At 41.4% G+C, this 13,330-nt stretch overlaps 2 protein-coding genes across 2 annotated transcripts; one reads left to right on the top strand and one right to left on the bottom strand.

The window, feature by feature from the left end:
* Nucleotides 1-192: 192 nt before the first annotated feature.
* Nucleotides 193-5,003, bottom strand: mettl13 (methyltransferase 13, eEF1A lysine and N-terminal methyltransferase). The gene is made up of 9 exons (XM_027290668.1): nt 4,760-5,003; nt 2,835-3,107; nt 2,283-2,751; nt 2,001-2,200; nt 1,703-1,892; nt 1,308-1,472; nt 986-1,198; nt 765-896; nt 193-631 (listed from the first exon to the last, which is right to left on the bottom strand). Exons 1-9 carry the CDS (start codon nt 4,910-4,912, stop codon nt 333-335), a joined length of 2,094 nt encoding a protein of 697 aa, XP_027146469.1. The 5' UTR covers nt 4,913-5,003; the 3' UTR covers nt 193-332.
* Nucleotides 5,004-6,683: 1,680 nt separating this feature from the next.
* Nucleotides 6,684-9,595, top strand: itpa (inosine triphosphatase (nucleoside triphosphate pyrophosphatase)). Its single transcript, XM_019273576.2, has 8 exons — nt 6,684-6,783; nt 6,927-6,984; nt 8,357-8,421; nt 8,508-8,581; nt 8,665-8,696; nt 8,778-8,890; nt 8,971-9,047; nt 9,233-9,595. Exons 1-8 carry the CDS (start codon nt 6,697-6,699, stop codon nt 9,372-9,374), a joined length of 648 nt encoding a protein of 215 aa, XP_019129121.2. The 5' UTR covers nt 6,684-6,696; the 3' UTR covers nt 9,375-9,595.
* The last annotated feature ends 3,735 nt before the right edge of the window (nt 9,596-13,330 follow it).

The raw sequence follows: 13,330 nt of genomic DNA, 5'->3' as shown, positions 1-13,330 counted from the left end.
CTCTCCCAGGACGGACAGACGTGCAATGGATGTCACGTGTACAGAACAAATCAACACAAACATATTGTACAATTACAATATGTATATATGTTGTAATGAGTGTGCACTTTGTTATGTGTAGCATCGTAGTCCTGTCTCATTTCCCTGTGTACATGATTTGAAATGACAATAAACCCCACCTTGAACCTTTAATAAAGGATAAATGTTCTTTACTTGTGATTATATATGTTTTACATCATTAAACTTTCATTTTCATGGCACTGAAGGGCAAAGTCAGAGCACTTAATATTGCAGGATCCTCTCAAACAGTCTCACATGATTAAATCTCAACTTTACTCTACTTTCAAGTCTTTCAACAACTCTGCAATGTCTATGTGAGGGCTGCTGTTGGTTCCAGTCCTGTTAGAGCACAGTGCGCTCTGCAGACTCTTGGCTGATTGCTTCGTGGATGAAAGGATGCGATCGGCGTCCGTCTGCGTCTTGTTTTTTTCACCACGGGAGCACAGAAGGACTTCGTTGACCTCCCCTTCGATCTTTCTGGAGAGGATGGTGGGAAACACTGCGCTCACACGCTCCGAGACGCTCTTCCTCAAGGCCGAGTCGCGACACACAAGGTTCAGGATGAATACACCTGGTCCAACGGCAGGGAGAGAGAGGAGTCCATGTAGATGAGACATATTTCAAACAAATCACACCATTAAACGGGAAGTTGTTCATAGAAGACACGGCTGCTGGAGGGAAATAAATGATTTAAAATACTTTACCTCTGGAGGTCAGCAGGCTGCTGACTTTCTGCAGGATCGAGCTTTCAACAAAGGCAGCAGGTGGACAGCTCATCCCCACAGTACTGTCTTTATTGTCTACATCGAACATGATGGCATCAAACAAACGACCCCCTACAGAGGAAAAGGAAACAGCCATAGTCACGTCTTAGTTTTGTCAAGGTATCCATGGGTGTGTCCTCTTCGACTCCTCCTTCACTAACCTTCTTTCTCCAGGGCACAGATGCGTTCCAGGCCGTCTCCAAGAGTGACAGTCAAACGATCATCCGGTCTGAACCCGAACCATTGCTTCGCCACGTCCATCACAACAGGGTCTAGTTCTACAACCTCGACAGTAACATCGGGCACAAAGTCCCGTAGAAACTGAGGCAGGCCTCCACCACCGAGCCCCACCAGGAGCACTGACACTGGGACACCTGAGAAAGAAGATAGAGTGGATGGAAAAAAGCTCAACCAGACTCAAGTCGGTTCAGTGTGATATTTCTGCGGCTGTTTAATTGGCATTTCCTCTGAGTGTGTGCTGACCTTTGTTCTGCGGCATGCCAACCCCGAGCATGGCGAGGCCGGCCACCATAACTTCGTGGTGAGCGCAGCAGAGGAAGCCACTGTCCACTGACAGAGAGGTCGAAGATGTTACTGGAGCAGCTGTTGGCTTGGCCTTCTTTTTATTTTTCTTCTTGTGACTTGATGCTGCAGGGAAATAAATATTTAATTATTACACCAATCCACAGCTACGCCATAATAAACTAGAATAATATTATAATACTGAATTAAAACTACTTGATTATTGTTTGTTTGTCCTCTGCTTCATTATGTTTTTGGTTGATATTTGTTGGCTACTTGTTTTATGGGTGTTCATTTATTTCTAACATGTAACATGCATTGCTGGTATTGCCTGTGTGGTTAATAAAAGAACTCACCAGTATTCGAAGGGACAAGACGACTCTCTGATTGGACGAGGTTAGCGTTAGACAGGAAAACGAGCCTCCGATACAGTTCTCCATCTTCTCCTTTGACATTCTCCACACAGTACTCCCCGCTCAGCTCACTCACACCCCTGCTGACCTCCTCTCGCCATCCCAGGTCACCTCCAACCGACAGGAACGGCACCTGAATGAGGACAAGAGAGCTTGAATGAACACACTGAAGCGTCTTTGTATTTTATTGTACAAAAAGAGGATTTCTAAAAAAAAAAAAGGAATATTTGGATGCATTTACCTGCTGATTGGCTGGCATACCCGGCGGCGCCAGGTCCATAACCATGGGTGAGAGTTCTGACTGGACAGCCTGCATGTCTGCGTACTCCTGATTCCTGTGCATTGCCACAATAACCAGGCGTCGAAAGTTCGCACTGGCTGCCAGCTGCCTTCGTCCCTCACTGGAGCTGTACAGCCAAGCTGTCTCACTACCTTGAGGGACTGACAGAAAAAAAATGATCAGAGGAGAACAAAATACAACCACAGGAAGGCAGACACACGATGTGATAACAGGAGAGCTCACCAATAAAAATAGCAAACTGGTTTGATCTCGGCACCTTGGCAGCTGGGGGACAGTCTTGCACTGTGAGAGTGTATCTGGGAAGGCCAGTCTTGGTGTGGCAGAGAGTGAGCGAGAGGTTCGAGCTGGCGTCCGTGCCTGTACGGAGTCTCTTCTTCAAGACAGAGTAAGCCTGGTGCTCCCTCACAGCCGACAACAACTCTGCTACCTGTGTGAGACGAGTTGGGGCTCCATCTTCCCCGAGACACATCTCCAGAATGGGCGTGGGCATAGGCTGACGAAACTTGGTGCAGACCAGAACAAAGACAGGCAGAGCGAAGGACTCCTCTTCTTTCCCGCTTTCCTCCTGCAGACAGTGAAGCCTCACCGCCCACCCCAGCTGAACAAAGTGCTCTACAGCCAACTTGATCACACTCTCCTGAGCCAGCGTCACGCAGACATACCGGCCGCCAACGCTTAGCACACGGCCCACCTGCAGACACAAGAAAACTTCTGTATACCCATTGAGTAAAAAAACATTTGGTCTGTGCACACCCTGACCCATTGGTCTCTCACCTCAGTGAGCATGTTCCTAGCCAGCGCTCCTTCTTCTTCTGATGCCATGGCATCCAGCGTGCCCTTGTCCAGAGCAGCCTGGTAGCTGGCATCCTCATATGGAGTCTGTGTGGCATCCACCTGCTGGAAGGTCAGACCTGGCCGACGTTCAGCGTTTCGCTGGTTCATATGCGTCACCACTGTCTCGCTGATGTCGATATTGGTTAGATGTTTGTAGCCGACATCATACAGCTGTTCACTCAGCTCAGAGTTACCACAACCGACCACCAACACCTGAAGGACGGAAGAATAAAACACTGTTAGTGACGGCTCTGAGATATTCTTTGAGTAAGTAAGTTATACTTCAAGTTCACTACAGGTAATTACAAAATATTGGACTTTTCACTTCTCTTTATTAGACAACTCAAGTTGCTGGTTACATCGTAGATTAAAAAAATCTAAAATGCAAATGATGCACACCGACATAATCATGCTTTTTTTGTGGATTTAACAAACAGAGAACAGCAAACTGTTCCTCACACATTGATTTTGTTTCCATCTCTTAATGTTTTATTTTTATTTTTTGTCTTTTTTATAATTTCTTTTATTATCTTTTCACCAGACATGTTTAATGGCAGATTTTCCCTTTTTATGCCCCCATGTTACCACTATTCTTTTGTTCTTCTATTGCAAAGTTTCTACACCATCAATAAACAGCTGTTTTAATTTTATTTTATTTGTCCTGCCTGTTTCTGTTTTTACTTTTCCTGATCTTGACCTGTGTGGCCTTATTTGGGGTCCGCTGCTCTGAAAAACACTTTGTAAACTTTGTTTGTTTTTTTAAAGGTGCTATATAAATAAAATACAGAATATAAAATAAAATTATTATTTTTATAGTAGTATTAATAGTTATACAATATAACACTCAACGGGGTCATAAACAGCTATTTTAAAGTAAATTGATGCTAACACTAATAATAATGCGACCTTTTCCTTATAAGGGAGAATATTTTTACACTGTGGTGAGGACAGCAGCTGAATACTTGAAACATCAGACAGGAAGTCTATTATTATTATTATTATTATTATTATTATATTATTATATTATTAGAAGGGGATGAGCAACGCTACTTCCTGAGGAAGCTGAGATCCTTCAACGTGGCAGAAAAATGTTGGAGATCTTTTTCCAGTCTGTGTTGCCAGTGCCATCTCTTCTTCTTGCTGTGTTTGCTGGGGCAGCAGCACAGAGATAGCGACACACAACAGACTTGATAAGATCATCAAGAGGCTGGCTCTGTTCTGGACTCGGACTCGAGTCTCTTGAGACTGTGGTGGAGAGGAGGACGCTGAATAAACTGTTATCCATCATGGACAATGAGCAGCACACCCTCTCCATCACACTGTACAACACCTGCACCACCTGATTGTTGTCGTCTCCTGTCATGTTATTGCAATTTTCTGTTTCTATTTTATTCCATTTTATTCATTTATACCTTGCAGTTCTTATTTATATCGGGGTCACTTATTTTTTGTATGCTATTATATTATGGTCACCACTCTTGAAATAATACTATTATTTATACATGGTCCACTTTCTTGCAAGATTACTTACACTATGGTCACTTTACACTACAATACTCTTTATATATCATGCCACTCTTATCCTTAGTGCTTGTCTGTTTTTGAAGGTTGATTAATTTTTGTGGTTATTGTGTAGTTTAGATATTTCTGTCTGTTTATTGTGTGTTTTTTGTTTTGGCCTCTTCTACTTTGTTTCTATATCTTTATATATATAGTATATAATTTCCCCGTGGTGGGATGAATATATCTATTTATCTATGAAAGGAGTTTAAAAGGACAGCCACCCTGACATGCATGCATGCATATGAAGTGAGTGATCACACTGAAGGTGCAGCGGTGTCTCCCTGCTCTGCACGCCGTGTTACCTTGTGCTGTGCTCGGATGTATTTGTGCAGCACCCCGCACAGCTGGTTGTAGTCTCCGTACCACTCGAAGGATTTCTCCCCGCGCTTCTTGAAGAATCTCTCCCAGTACTCTGCGGAGCTGAACTCCTCGGCGGTGCGGGGTAACAGACTCATCGTGGGTCGGTGCTCGGTGTCGGACTCTGTTTACTTCTTGTCCACATGGCACTCTGACGTTTCCGAGTCGGACAGCATTGCAGGCTGCACCCGCTCTCTCTGCGGGTTTCTATTGGCTGCTGCAGCCGGATGTCTCCGGTCCAGTGTTGTTAATGCTCCGGGTGTCTGTCAGCATGGCTGTGTAAAACAGTGCACTTGGAATTTTATAAATATACAGATGCAAAGTCTGGGGAATATATTTATTTATATACAGATGGGTCAAAAGAACCAATAACAGGAGCAACAGGTGCAGCAGTGGTGGTTCCCAGTCATAATAACAAAGTATTAAAAAGCTCATTTAAGTGTATATGCAGTGGAACTTTGTGCAATAGTATTGGCAGTAGAATGGGTGGATAGGAAGATAATCATATGTAGAGATTCAATCTCATCACTCTTAAGCATTAAAAACAGAACAGCAAAAACAATATTATATGAAATAATGGTGAGAACATCCAGATTAGCACAGCAGGGGAGGGAAATAACATTCATGTGGGTACCAGCTCATTTAGGGATACAGGGGAATAAAAAAGCAGATCAAATGGCAAAGGAGGCAGCAAAGAAAGAAGAGGTGGAAATGAAAGTAGAATTATCAAAAGCAGAAGGGAAAAGTTTAATATGGAAAGAAATAATTAATCAATGGAAACAATGTCATGTAGGGGGTGAGAGGGGTTGTCCATGATGGCTGACATCCATCATGGACACCCCCTCTCGCCCCCTACATGACACTGTGGGGTCTCTGAGCAGCTCCTTCAGCAGCAGACTGCTACCCCACGGTGGGAAGAAGGAGATTGCTATTTTTTTTGTTCTTGTTTGTTTTTTTTGTTTGTTTATGTTTATGTTCTACCTAGTACTGTTTTGTAAATCTGCACATTCTACTTTAGTACTTTTTGTAATATGTACACTTGTGTTTTCCCTCCTTGACTATTTTTTCGCTGCTGTAAACAAGTGACTTTCCACGTTGTGGGATAAAATAAAGTATTATCTAATCTAATCAATATTGGAAAGTCCAGGAAGGGGAGACGTTATATAAACTACAGGGTGAGGTGGGTGAGGTGGGGTGTTGTGGGGGTTCAGAGTGGAACAGGTGACAATGAGCGACTAAGAATAGGGCACAGTAGATTAAATAGCACACTCAATATAATAGGTAAACATCCAACTGGTCTATGTAGCGTGGGGGGAGAGAGACAGAGGAGCATGTGATGGTTGAATGTCATGGATATGAAAGGGAAGAGAGGGGAAGATGATGGCAGGGCTGGAGGACAGGAGCAGTGGAGAAAAGTGTCAAGAATATAATAGAAAGGTAGAGAAAATCATAATGGAGATATCTTGTTTTAACTGTGTGTAAAATAAAGCCATAAGGATAAACATTTGATGTCACGTCTGTATTTACATTAATAATTCATTTTTCAGTCAGTTTTGCATTATTTTGGTAAATTGATGAAATAGTTAATAAGTTTTATTTATATAGCACATTTTTACACAGCATGCACTGACCACAAGTGCTTTACAAATGTCAAAATAAAATATAATAACATTTAAAATAAACAGTATAATAATACAATAATAATAACAGCAATAATAATAATAATAATAAAATAATAATACTATAATAATAATAATAATAATAATAATAAAAATTAATTAAAAAAGATTTAAAAAGGAAAAGAAAATTAAGAAGTAAAGTCCAGAAGAGGGCGGTGTATGCAACTATAAGATGCAGCCTGCCGTAAAACACCAATAAGAAGATGAGCGCCCGGGTTGTGGTCAGCATGGCTGTGCCTGCAGGGAGGTCTGTGGTGTTCGTGACTGGAAACGCCAAAAAACTCGAAGAGGTGAGAGTCAAACATGCACGAGACAGACCGCATCCTGCACGTGCTTCAAACAGCAGCACACCTGTCCACGGTGCTGCACATAGACAAGCCGAGCACGAGCGTGTGATCCATGCCTCACTCTGTTTCTGTTTTGTATCCGTCAGGTCATTCAGATCCTGGGAGACAAGTTTCCACACAAACTAGTGTCCAGGAAGATTGACTGTGAGTATGAAGAGAGACACCAGCAGCTTAAAACACTCAAATTAGTATTTTACCCGATATAATATCCCGGATAAAATACAGTTTTCATCAATTTATGTGAAAGTACAACACTGTATGCCAAACTGTAGTACTCTTCTTTAATTTCCCAATATACAATATCACATAAAATAAAATAAAAGGTACCACAGGGGACCATTTTTAAAAAGGCAGCAAAATTATAATGTAATCTTAACGAGAAATCTCCTAACAAAACAAATAATGGAGCTGGGAACTTGTTCTTTGGTCCACCCATTCCTGGGACATGTCAGCCTTGTCTGGTGAAGGCACAGACTTTCTGCATCACTGACAACTGTGAGAGAGAGAGACAAAAAAATGGCACTCACTATCATTAACAATCACATAGATGGGAGGAGGGAAACAAACATCCCATTAATGACACCAGTGAGCAGCCTGAAGCTACCCAAGGACCCATGCAACTCAGACAGCAGCAACACAATGAAAATCACATGACAAGAGCTGTGTAGGTGAAAATCACCTGACGTTAGAGTTCTAGGTTAAAAATGTCCATGTGATCATTACTCAATCAGTGACTGCAAAACTGAATGTGTTCTGTTCTGGCCTCTCTGTTTACGTCACATGTCAAAAATCTTGGGGTAACTTTTGACAATAGGCGAAAATTTGACAAACAGATTAGCACGAGCTTTTTTCAGCTCCGTCTCTTGGCCAAAGTGAAGTCTTTCCTCAGTCGACAGGATCTTTTATCAGTTCCAGACTGGACTCCTGCAATGCCCTCTACGTTGGCCTCAGTCAGTCCTCGGTTTCTCGTCTCCAGCTTGTGCAGAACGCTGCTGCCAGACGCGAACACATTTCCCCTGGCCTGTCGTCACTCCACTGGATTTTAAACTTTTTTTAATTGGCTCGGCCTCCTGTTACCTGTCAGAGATTTTAACTTTTCGCAGTTGTGGCAGAGCCCTGTGCTCTTCAGGTCAGCTTCTGTTAGAGGTCTCTAGCTCGAGATTTAAACAGTGGGGCGATCGTTCTTTTGCCGTCGCAAACTGCCCCCTGACATCCGCACCACTACTGATCTCAGCCTTTTTAAACCGAAGTTTAGGACTCACTTCTTTAGATTGGCGTTTTATTCTGACTGTTTCTCGGGTGTACTCATTCTGTCTGCTGCTTTTTATGTATTTCTGAAAAGCTTTTAATACCCTGCAGCGCTGCAGCACTTTTAATTGTATTTATCTGTTATGAATCTGTTATGTATTGTTTTATGGCTTTGTTGTAAAACACTTTGGGTACCGTTCGGCTATTGTAAAGGGCCATACAAATAAACTTGATTTGATTACTCACCTAACCTCATTTCTTTTTCCAGTGCCTGAATACCAAGGAGAGCCGGATGAAATCTCAATACATAAGTGCAAAGAGGCTGCACGGCAGGTGTGTTAACTATAAAGGCACGATCCTGTATGTCTGTCTGTCTGTTGAAGGATTGAAACTGATGTATTGTTGTTTGACACCTTCAGGTTGATGGGCCAGTCATAGTGGAGGACACGTGTCTGTGCTTCAAGGCTTTGGGAGGCCTGCCCGGTCCTTACATGTTAGTATAATTTTATAATATTTTATGTCTTTTTAAAAGTGGCAAAGAACACGAATAATTACATCTATATTTTATTTTTGTAGAAAATGGTTCCTGGATAAACTCAAGCCTGAAGGTGAGTATTGTAATTGATATTTTATTTAAAGCTGCATTTAAAAAGTGAGGTGAGCGTCTCTAATCTTGTTAAATGTTTTAGGTTTGCACAAACTCCTCGCCGGGTTTGAGGATAAATCAGCGTGGGCTCTCTGCACATTTGCTTTCTCTGCTGGGAAAGATGAACCAGTAACGCTCTTCAGAGGGAAAACAGAGGTCAGAATCTCTCCTGAAACTGCCTCACTTTTTTTAAATGTGTGTGTTTTAATCATTTTTTTCTGTTTTGATATTTTTAGGGACTCATTGTGGAACCCAGAGGGCCTCGAGACTTTGGATGGGATCCCTGTTTCCAGCCAGACGGATACGACAAAACGTAAGCAAGGACTGCTTTAATTTTCCTGTTCGTACCAGAAGAGGGAGCCAGAGGTCAACACACTTAACTTCCAGTTCAGGGTTGAGCGTTACAGATTAGTCCATGCAACATAATGCTTTCACCTTATGCTGTGCATCAGAGAGACAGACACATCCATACTGACTATTAACTGCTTCCATTTGCAGCTATGCCGAACTGCCAAAAGAAGTGAAGAATACGATCTCTCACCGCTACCGGGCGCTTGCTGCCATGTCCGAGCACTTCTCTCAAACCAACGATACCTCACCACAGGAAAAGAAGAAGAAGAAGAAGGAGGAGGAGGATTAAAGAGTCTTATCAGGCCAACGTCCGGCTCTGAATCTTTATCAAACCTCAAGTTACTGGATTGGATTTCACTAAGCAGAGGATATTTACTACTACTTTAATTGTTGAGTCAGAAAAGTACTATATGGATGTTATTACTTATGTGTGATCACAATGTCTGCTTGTAGGATCTGCAGTGCATAATAACGGTTTATTTTCAATAAACATTTTAATTCCTAAAGAAACTCCTTGTTTTGTTTGTTATTCTTTGTGAAGATAACCAGGACAGTGTTTTTTTTTATCCTCCAGATAATCTGGGAAGATAGCGGAAAGTCTTGTTTCATTATTCCACGGTGGATACTCAGACTGACAAAGGTAGATTTGGAGAGGAACATAAATTATATATTTTTTTTTAAAAGCTGAGCTCTGGGATCTTGATGAGAGCAGCAGACTTCTGTGTGGCCAAAATTGGCTCCTAGAGTTGTTCAGGATGGAGACCAGAGATGATAGGTGTGGGAGGAGGAGAGGGTCTCTGGAGGAGGTGGGGGTGTGTTCAGTACAAATACAACAGCGATAACAGGGAAGTTTGGATAATAAATGACCCCTGAGCTGGAAGTCTCTGAGCAGGAACTATGCATCCACCTGTGACTGATGCCTCCCAGATGTACTGAAAATGTCACACATGGACAAATACGCGTATCCTCCAAGCAAGAGCACAAGACGGTAAAAACAACTGATATTAACAGACTAATAAACTTACTGCTGACAAGTTATTTTCTATTTTTTCCAAATATGTGATCTACACAGATTTAATAGCACTTTTGCTTCACTTGTATTCTTTCCTCATTTATTTATTAAAGTTGTACAACAAAAGGTTTGCACCTGGTAACAGATAAAAACACTCAGCCAGTAAAAGTGACACTTCTTGAGGGAATCGTGCTGTAGGTTGTGAAATCACTGCACCGCCGTGTTTACTGTGAACTCTGGTTTTTGTTTGAGAACTTGCCAGGAAGTAGCAAATTGTTGTGAGTAGGAGGAACCGGAAAGCCGTATTTGTCTTCGTCAGGGAGACTTCAATTCACCTGTCAGCCAAGTCTTTTTGACAGAACGTGGAAGATTTGTGCCAGACGTCGGGTCACTAGAGGTCAAAGACATCGCTATGAAGGCATCCTTTCTTTTCCCTTTGTGGCTCAGAGTCAACACAGTTACTGTTAGTGCTGCAGCATTCAGCAGGGCTCCCAAGATACTGCACATATAGTATGCGGTTAAAAGGTTTAGGATGTACAACAGCAGACAAGGAGTAAGAAGGGAACTCCGTTACTGACTGCAGTTCTGGATGTATTCTCTCCTTTGTATAACACGGACGTAAACATCCTTGTGTACAGTTCAGATCATAAACAATGAATTTGTTTTTGGGGTATTTTTGATTGGCAACACAGTGACTAAATAGTTGATTTTAATATGTACATGCCTACTTTGAACTTTGCCTGTGATGGCACTTTTCATTCATCTCATTTTACTCAACTTAATCAACTTGGCACTTTGTACCTATTTTTCTTGCCTTATTATGTTTACTGCAGCACTGAATGAACATATTTTTGTTGCCCTGTATACTGACTTATGTATGTATGAGTCTAACTATTTCAAGTTTTAAAATTAGCCATCTTCAGAGAGACTTGAATGTATTTAGTTGCACAATTTTATTTTGTTTTGTTTTTTGCCGTGTCAGTCATATTTGGACATCCAGTGTCGTTGTGTAAAACATTGGCGAACTGTAAAATAATTAATAGAATGATAAAACAATTCCTTCTTCATAAGAACAGCAACTGACTTTTTCTCCCCTGATAACACTGGGGAACACAATTTTTGTTGCGTTAGGTCTTAAAAAATTTTTGGGTGTGGAATCCAAAACTGATCTCAGTTTTTCTCAATCACGTCAAGTTTTTGAACTACTGGATCCTTGTTTTCTTAAAAAATATGAGAAATACTCTACTGAACAGATATGTGCTTGTTTTCACTAAACAAAAGTTACAGTCTGTGCAATGATCTTTTTGCTCTCGGCAAACCACGGGGATACCAAATGCAACTTTTCACGTGTTCCTTTGGTCCACATCCGTAAACTCTCCACACACTGCTTGCACACTTTGTGAGGGGCCCATGGCTTGTTGTCTTGATCACAGAGTTTTACTATAAAATATGCAAAATATGCTTGTTTGACAAATGCACTGTTGTTTGCTTTCCTCTGACTTGGAATGGTGAAACTAGCACAAATATAGCAAAAGGAGTCAGGGTTGTAGGAGCAGACATGATCTGGAACAAAGGAGATATATACCTATGGAAATAAAACACTAAGATGGAATAGTTACAAGCTTTGAAAACTACAAAAACAGCATCAAACTAAATAGACGATATACCCATAGTTAAAACAGAAAAGCCAGCACCAATCCTCTTCATTCTACTATGCCAGCTTTCTGTTTGCAGATATTGACAGTACTGACCTATTGGGAGCTGCACACACCTCTCACCGCACTGTTTCAACTGTGACTGCACAAACAAGTGGCCACGTAGCTGTAGATGAGTCCAATCGTAATCAGCTGACAAGTCTCACTACATCTAATCAGTGGAAAAAACTTGACATGCTGGAAAAAAACTGACTGCAATTTTGGAATCAGCATAAAAATCTAATTCAACCTGACTGCAATTTTGGAATCAGCATAAAAATCTAATTCAACAGAATTTGTTTGAAAAATTGTTCCCCAGTGTAATAGATCTAGATCTGGAATATCCTATAAAGAGACAATTATTCTCTTGTTAAACTGTTCACCACTCTGCACGATAGTAACCCAGCAGCCTCTCTCTGTAATGGGCTGTTTTCAAGACCTGGAAAAAGCCATAATGCCTCAAACAATTTCTCCTGGCCTGACCTTAAAGTCGGATACCTAAGATGTTCCAAACCCCTCATCAGGTCTGAAAGACAGGATGTTTTCATACTTTATTACAAAGAGAACCAATAACGGCGTGTTTGTCCAAGGTAGTCACTGTTTTTTTGCTGTTGTGGTTAATGAAGGAATGTGCTACACTGGGATCACTGAGAGGAAAAGATGCCTGACTTTATGAGATCTTAATCCGTCGTGATTGCACCAGAGGATGAGAAGGGTTTGATGTGGCTTCGGGGGGACAGACTGTACTTCCTCTTTATTTCTTATTCAAGACTTACCTGAAATCCCTCGCTATGTGGAGTTTTATCTAACTCGAGGGAAAACTGTTTTGACTTTCTTCAAACAATGGCACGCCTAACTGAGGAAAATAACATCTATTACATGCTGTAAGATTGCAGGCCTGGTATTAGTTTCAAAGCAGCAGTTAATGAGGGTCAATTTCCATTCCATAAATTTTGTTTCACCAAACTCACCATTGGATTGGATCTTTTCAAGGTTTCTCCAAGTTCAGGCTAATGAATTATTCCACCATGAGGGCACAGCAGTAAATGTTGGAAACAGTTGACCTAATACATATTCCTGCTGAGACTGGTCCTCTCAACTTTCACTGTTTATTACTAAACTCAAGTTCTACTGAAGACACTGAAGGCTCTGTGGATACGAGCTGCATTTGCAAACGGTTCCACGGGGGAGTTTATGAGTGGAATCTCACTTCTCAATTTAACCTTCTGACTTCTGCTTTGATTTTTTTTTTTTGCCATTGCTTGTATGTTTTTAAGTTTTGTTTTTGGAGTTTTTGGAGTACAGAAGAGGTGTTAGCAAGTGAATCTTTAGTGGTCCTGTAAGGGGAGAGTTGTGCATTAGGCTCTGCTCTCTTTTGGCAGTTTGAATTGACATCTGTGAGGATAAAAACATGCTAAAGGACGGTGTTAGAGTGTTGGAGTAAGATAAAGTGAGAGGCATACACTTTTCTCAGACATTTTCTCACGTTCCTCTCTTATTTAAACACTCTCAAAGTTCAAACCTTTGCAGATTTAACAA

Source organism: Larimichthys crocea, chromosome XVII (genome assembly GCF_000972845.2).
Source record: "Larimichthys crocea isolate SSNF chromosome XVII, L_crocea_2.0, whole genome shotgun sequence".
Taxonomy (NCBI): Eukaryota; Metazoa; Chordata; class Actinopteri; family Sciaenidae; genus Larimichthys; species Larimichthys crocea.
The sequence above is the reverse complement of the archived record's forward strand: the minus strand, read 5'-3'. Positions and strand labels throughout refer to the sequence as shown.

Excerpts from the sequence above, each read along its gene's own strand:
- itpa (XM_019273576.2), top strand. The coding sequence starts at position 6,697 with ATGAGCGCCCGGGTTGTGGTCAGCATGGCTGTGCCTGCAGGGAGGTCT. Across the intron at positions 8,422-8,507 it reads GCAAAGAGGCTGCACGGCAG|GTTGATGGGCCAGTCATAGT; the intron begins GTGTGTTAACTA and ends TGACACCTTCAG. Across the intron at positions 8,582-8,664 it reads GGCCTGCCCGGTCCTTACAT|AAAATGGTTCCTGGATAAAC; the intron begins GTTAGTATAATT and ends TTATTTTTGTAG.
- mettl13 (XM_027290668.1), bottom strand. The coding sequence starts at position 4,912 with ATGAGTCTGTTACCCCGCACCGCCGAGGAGTTCAGCTCCGCAGAGTAC. Across the intron at positions 3,108-4,759 it reads ACATCCGAGCACAGCACAAG|GTGTTGGTGGTCGGTTGTGG; the intron begins GTAACACGGCGT and ends TCCGTCCTTCAG. Across the intron at positions 1,199-1,307 it reads TGGCATGCCGCAGAACAAAG|GTGTCCCAGTGTCAGTGCTC; the intron begins GTCAGCACACAC and ends CTTCTTTCTCAG.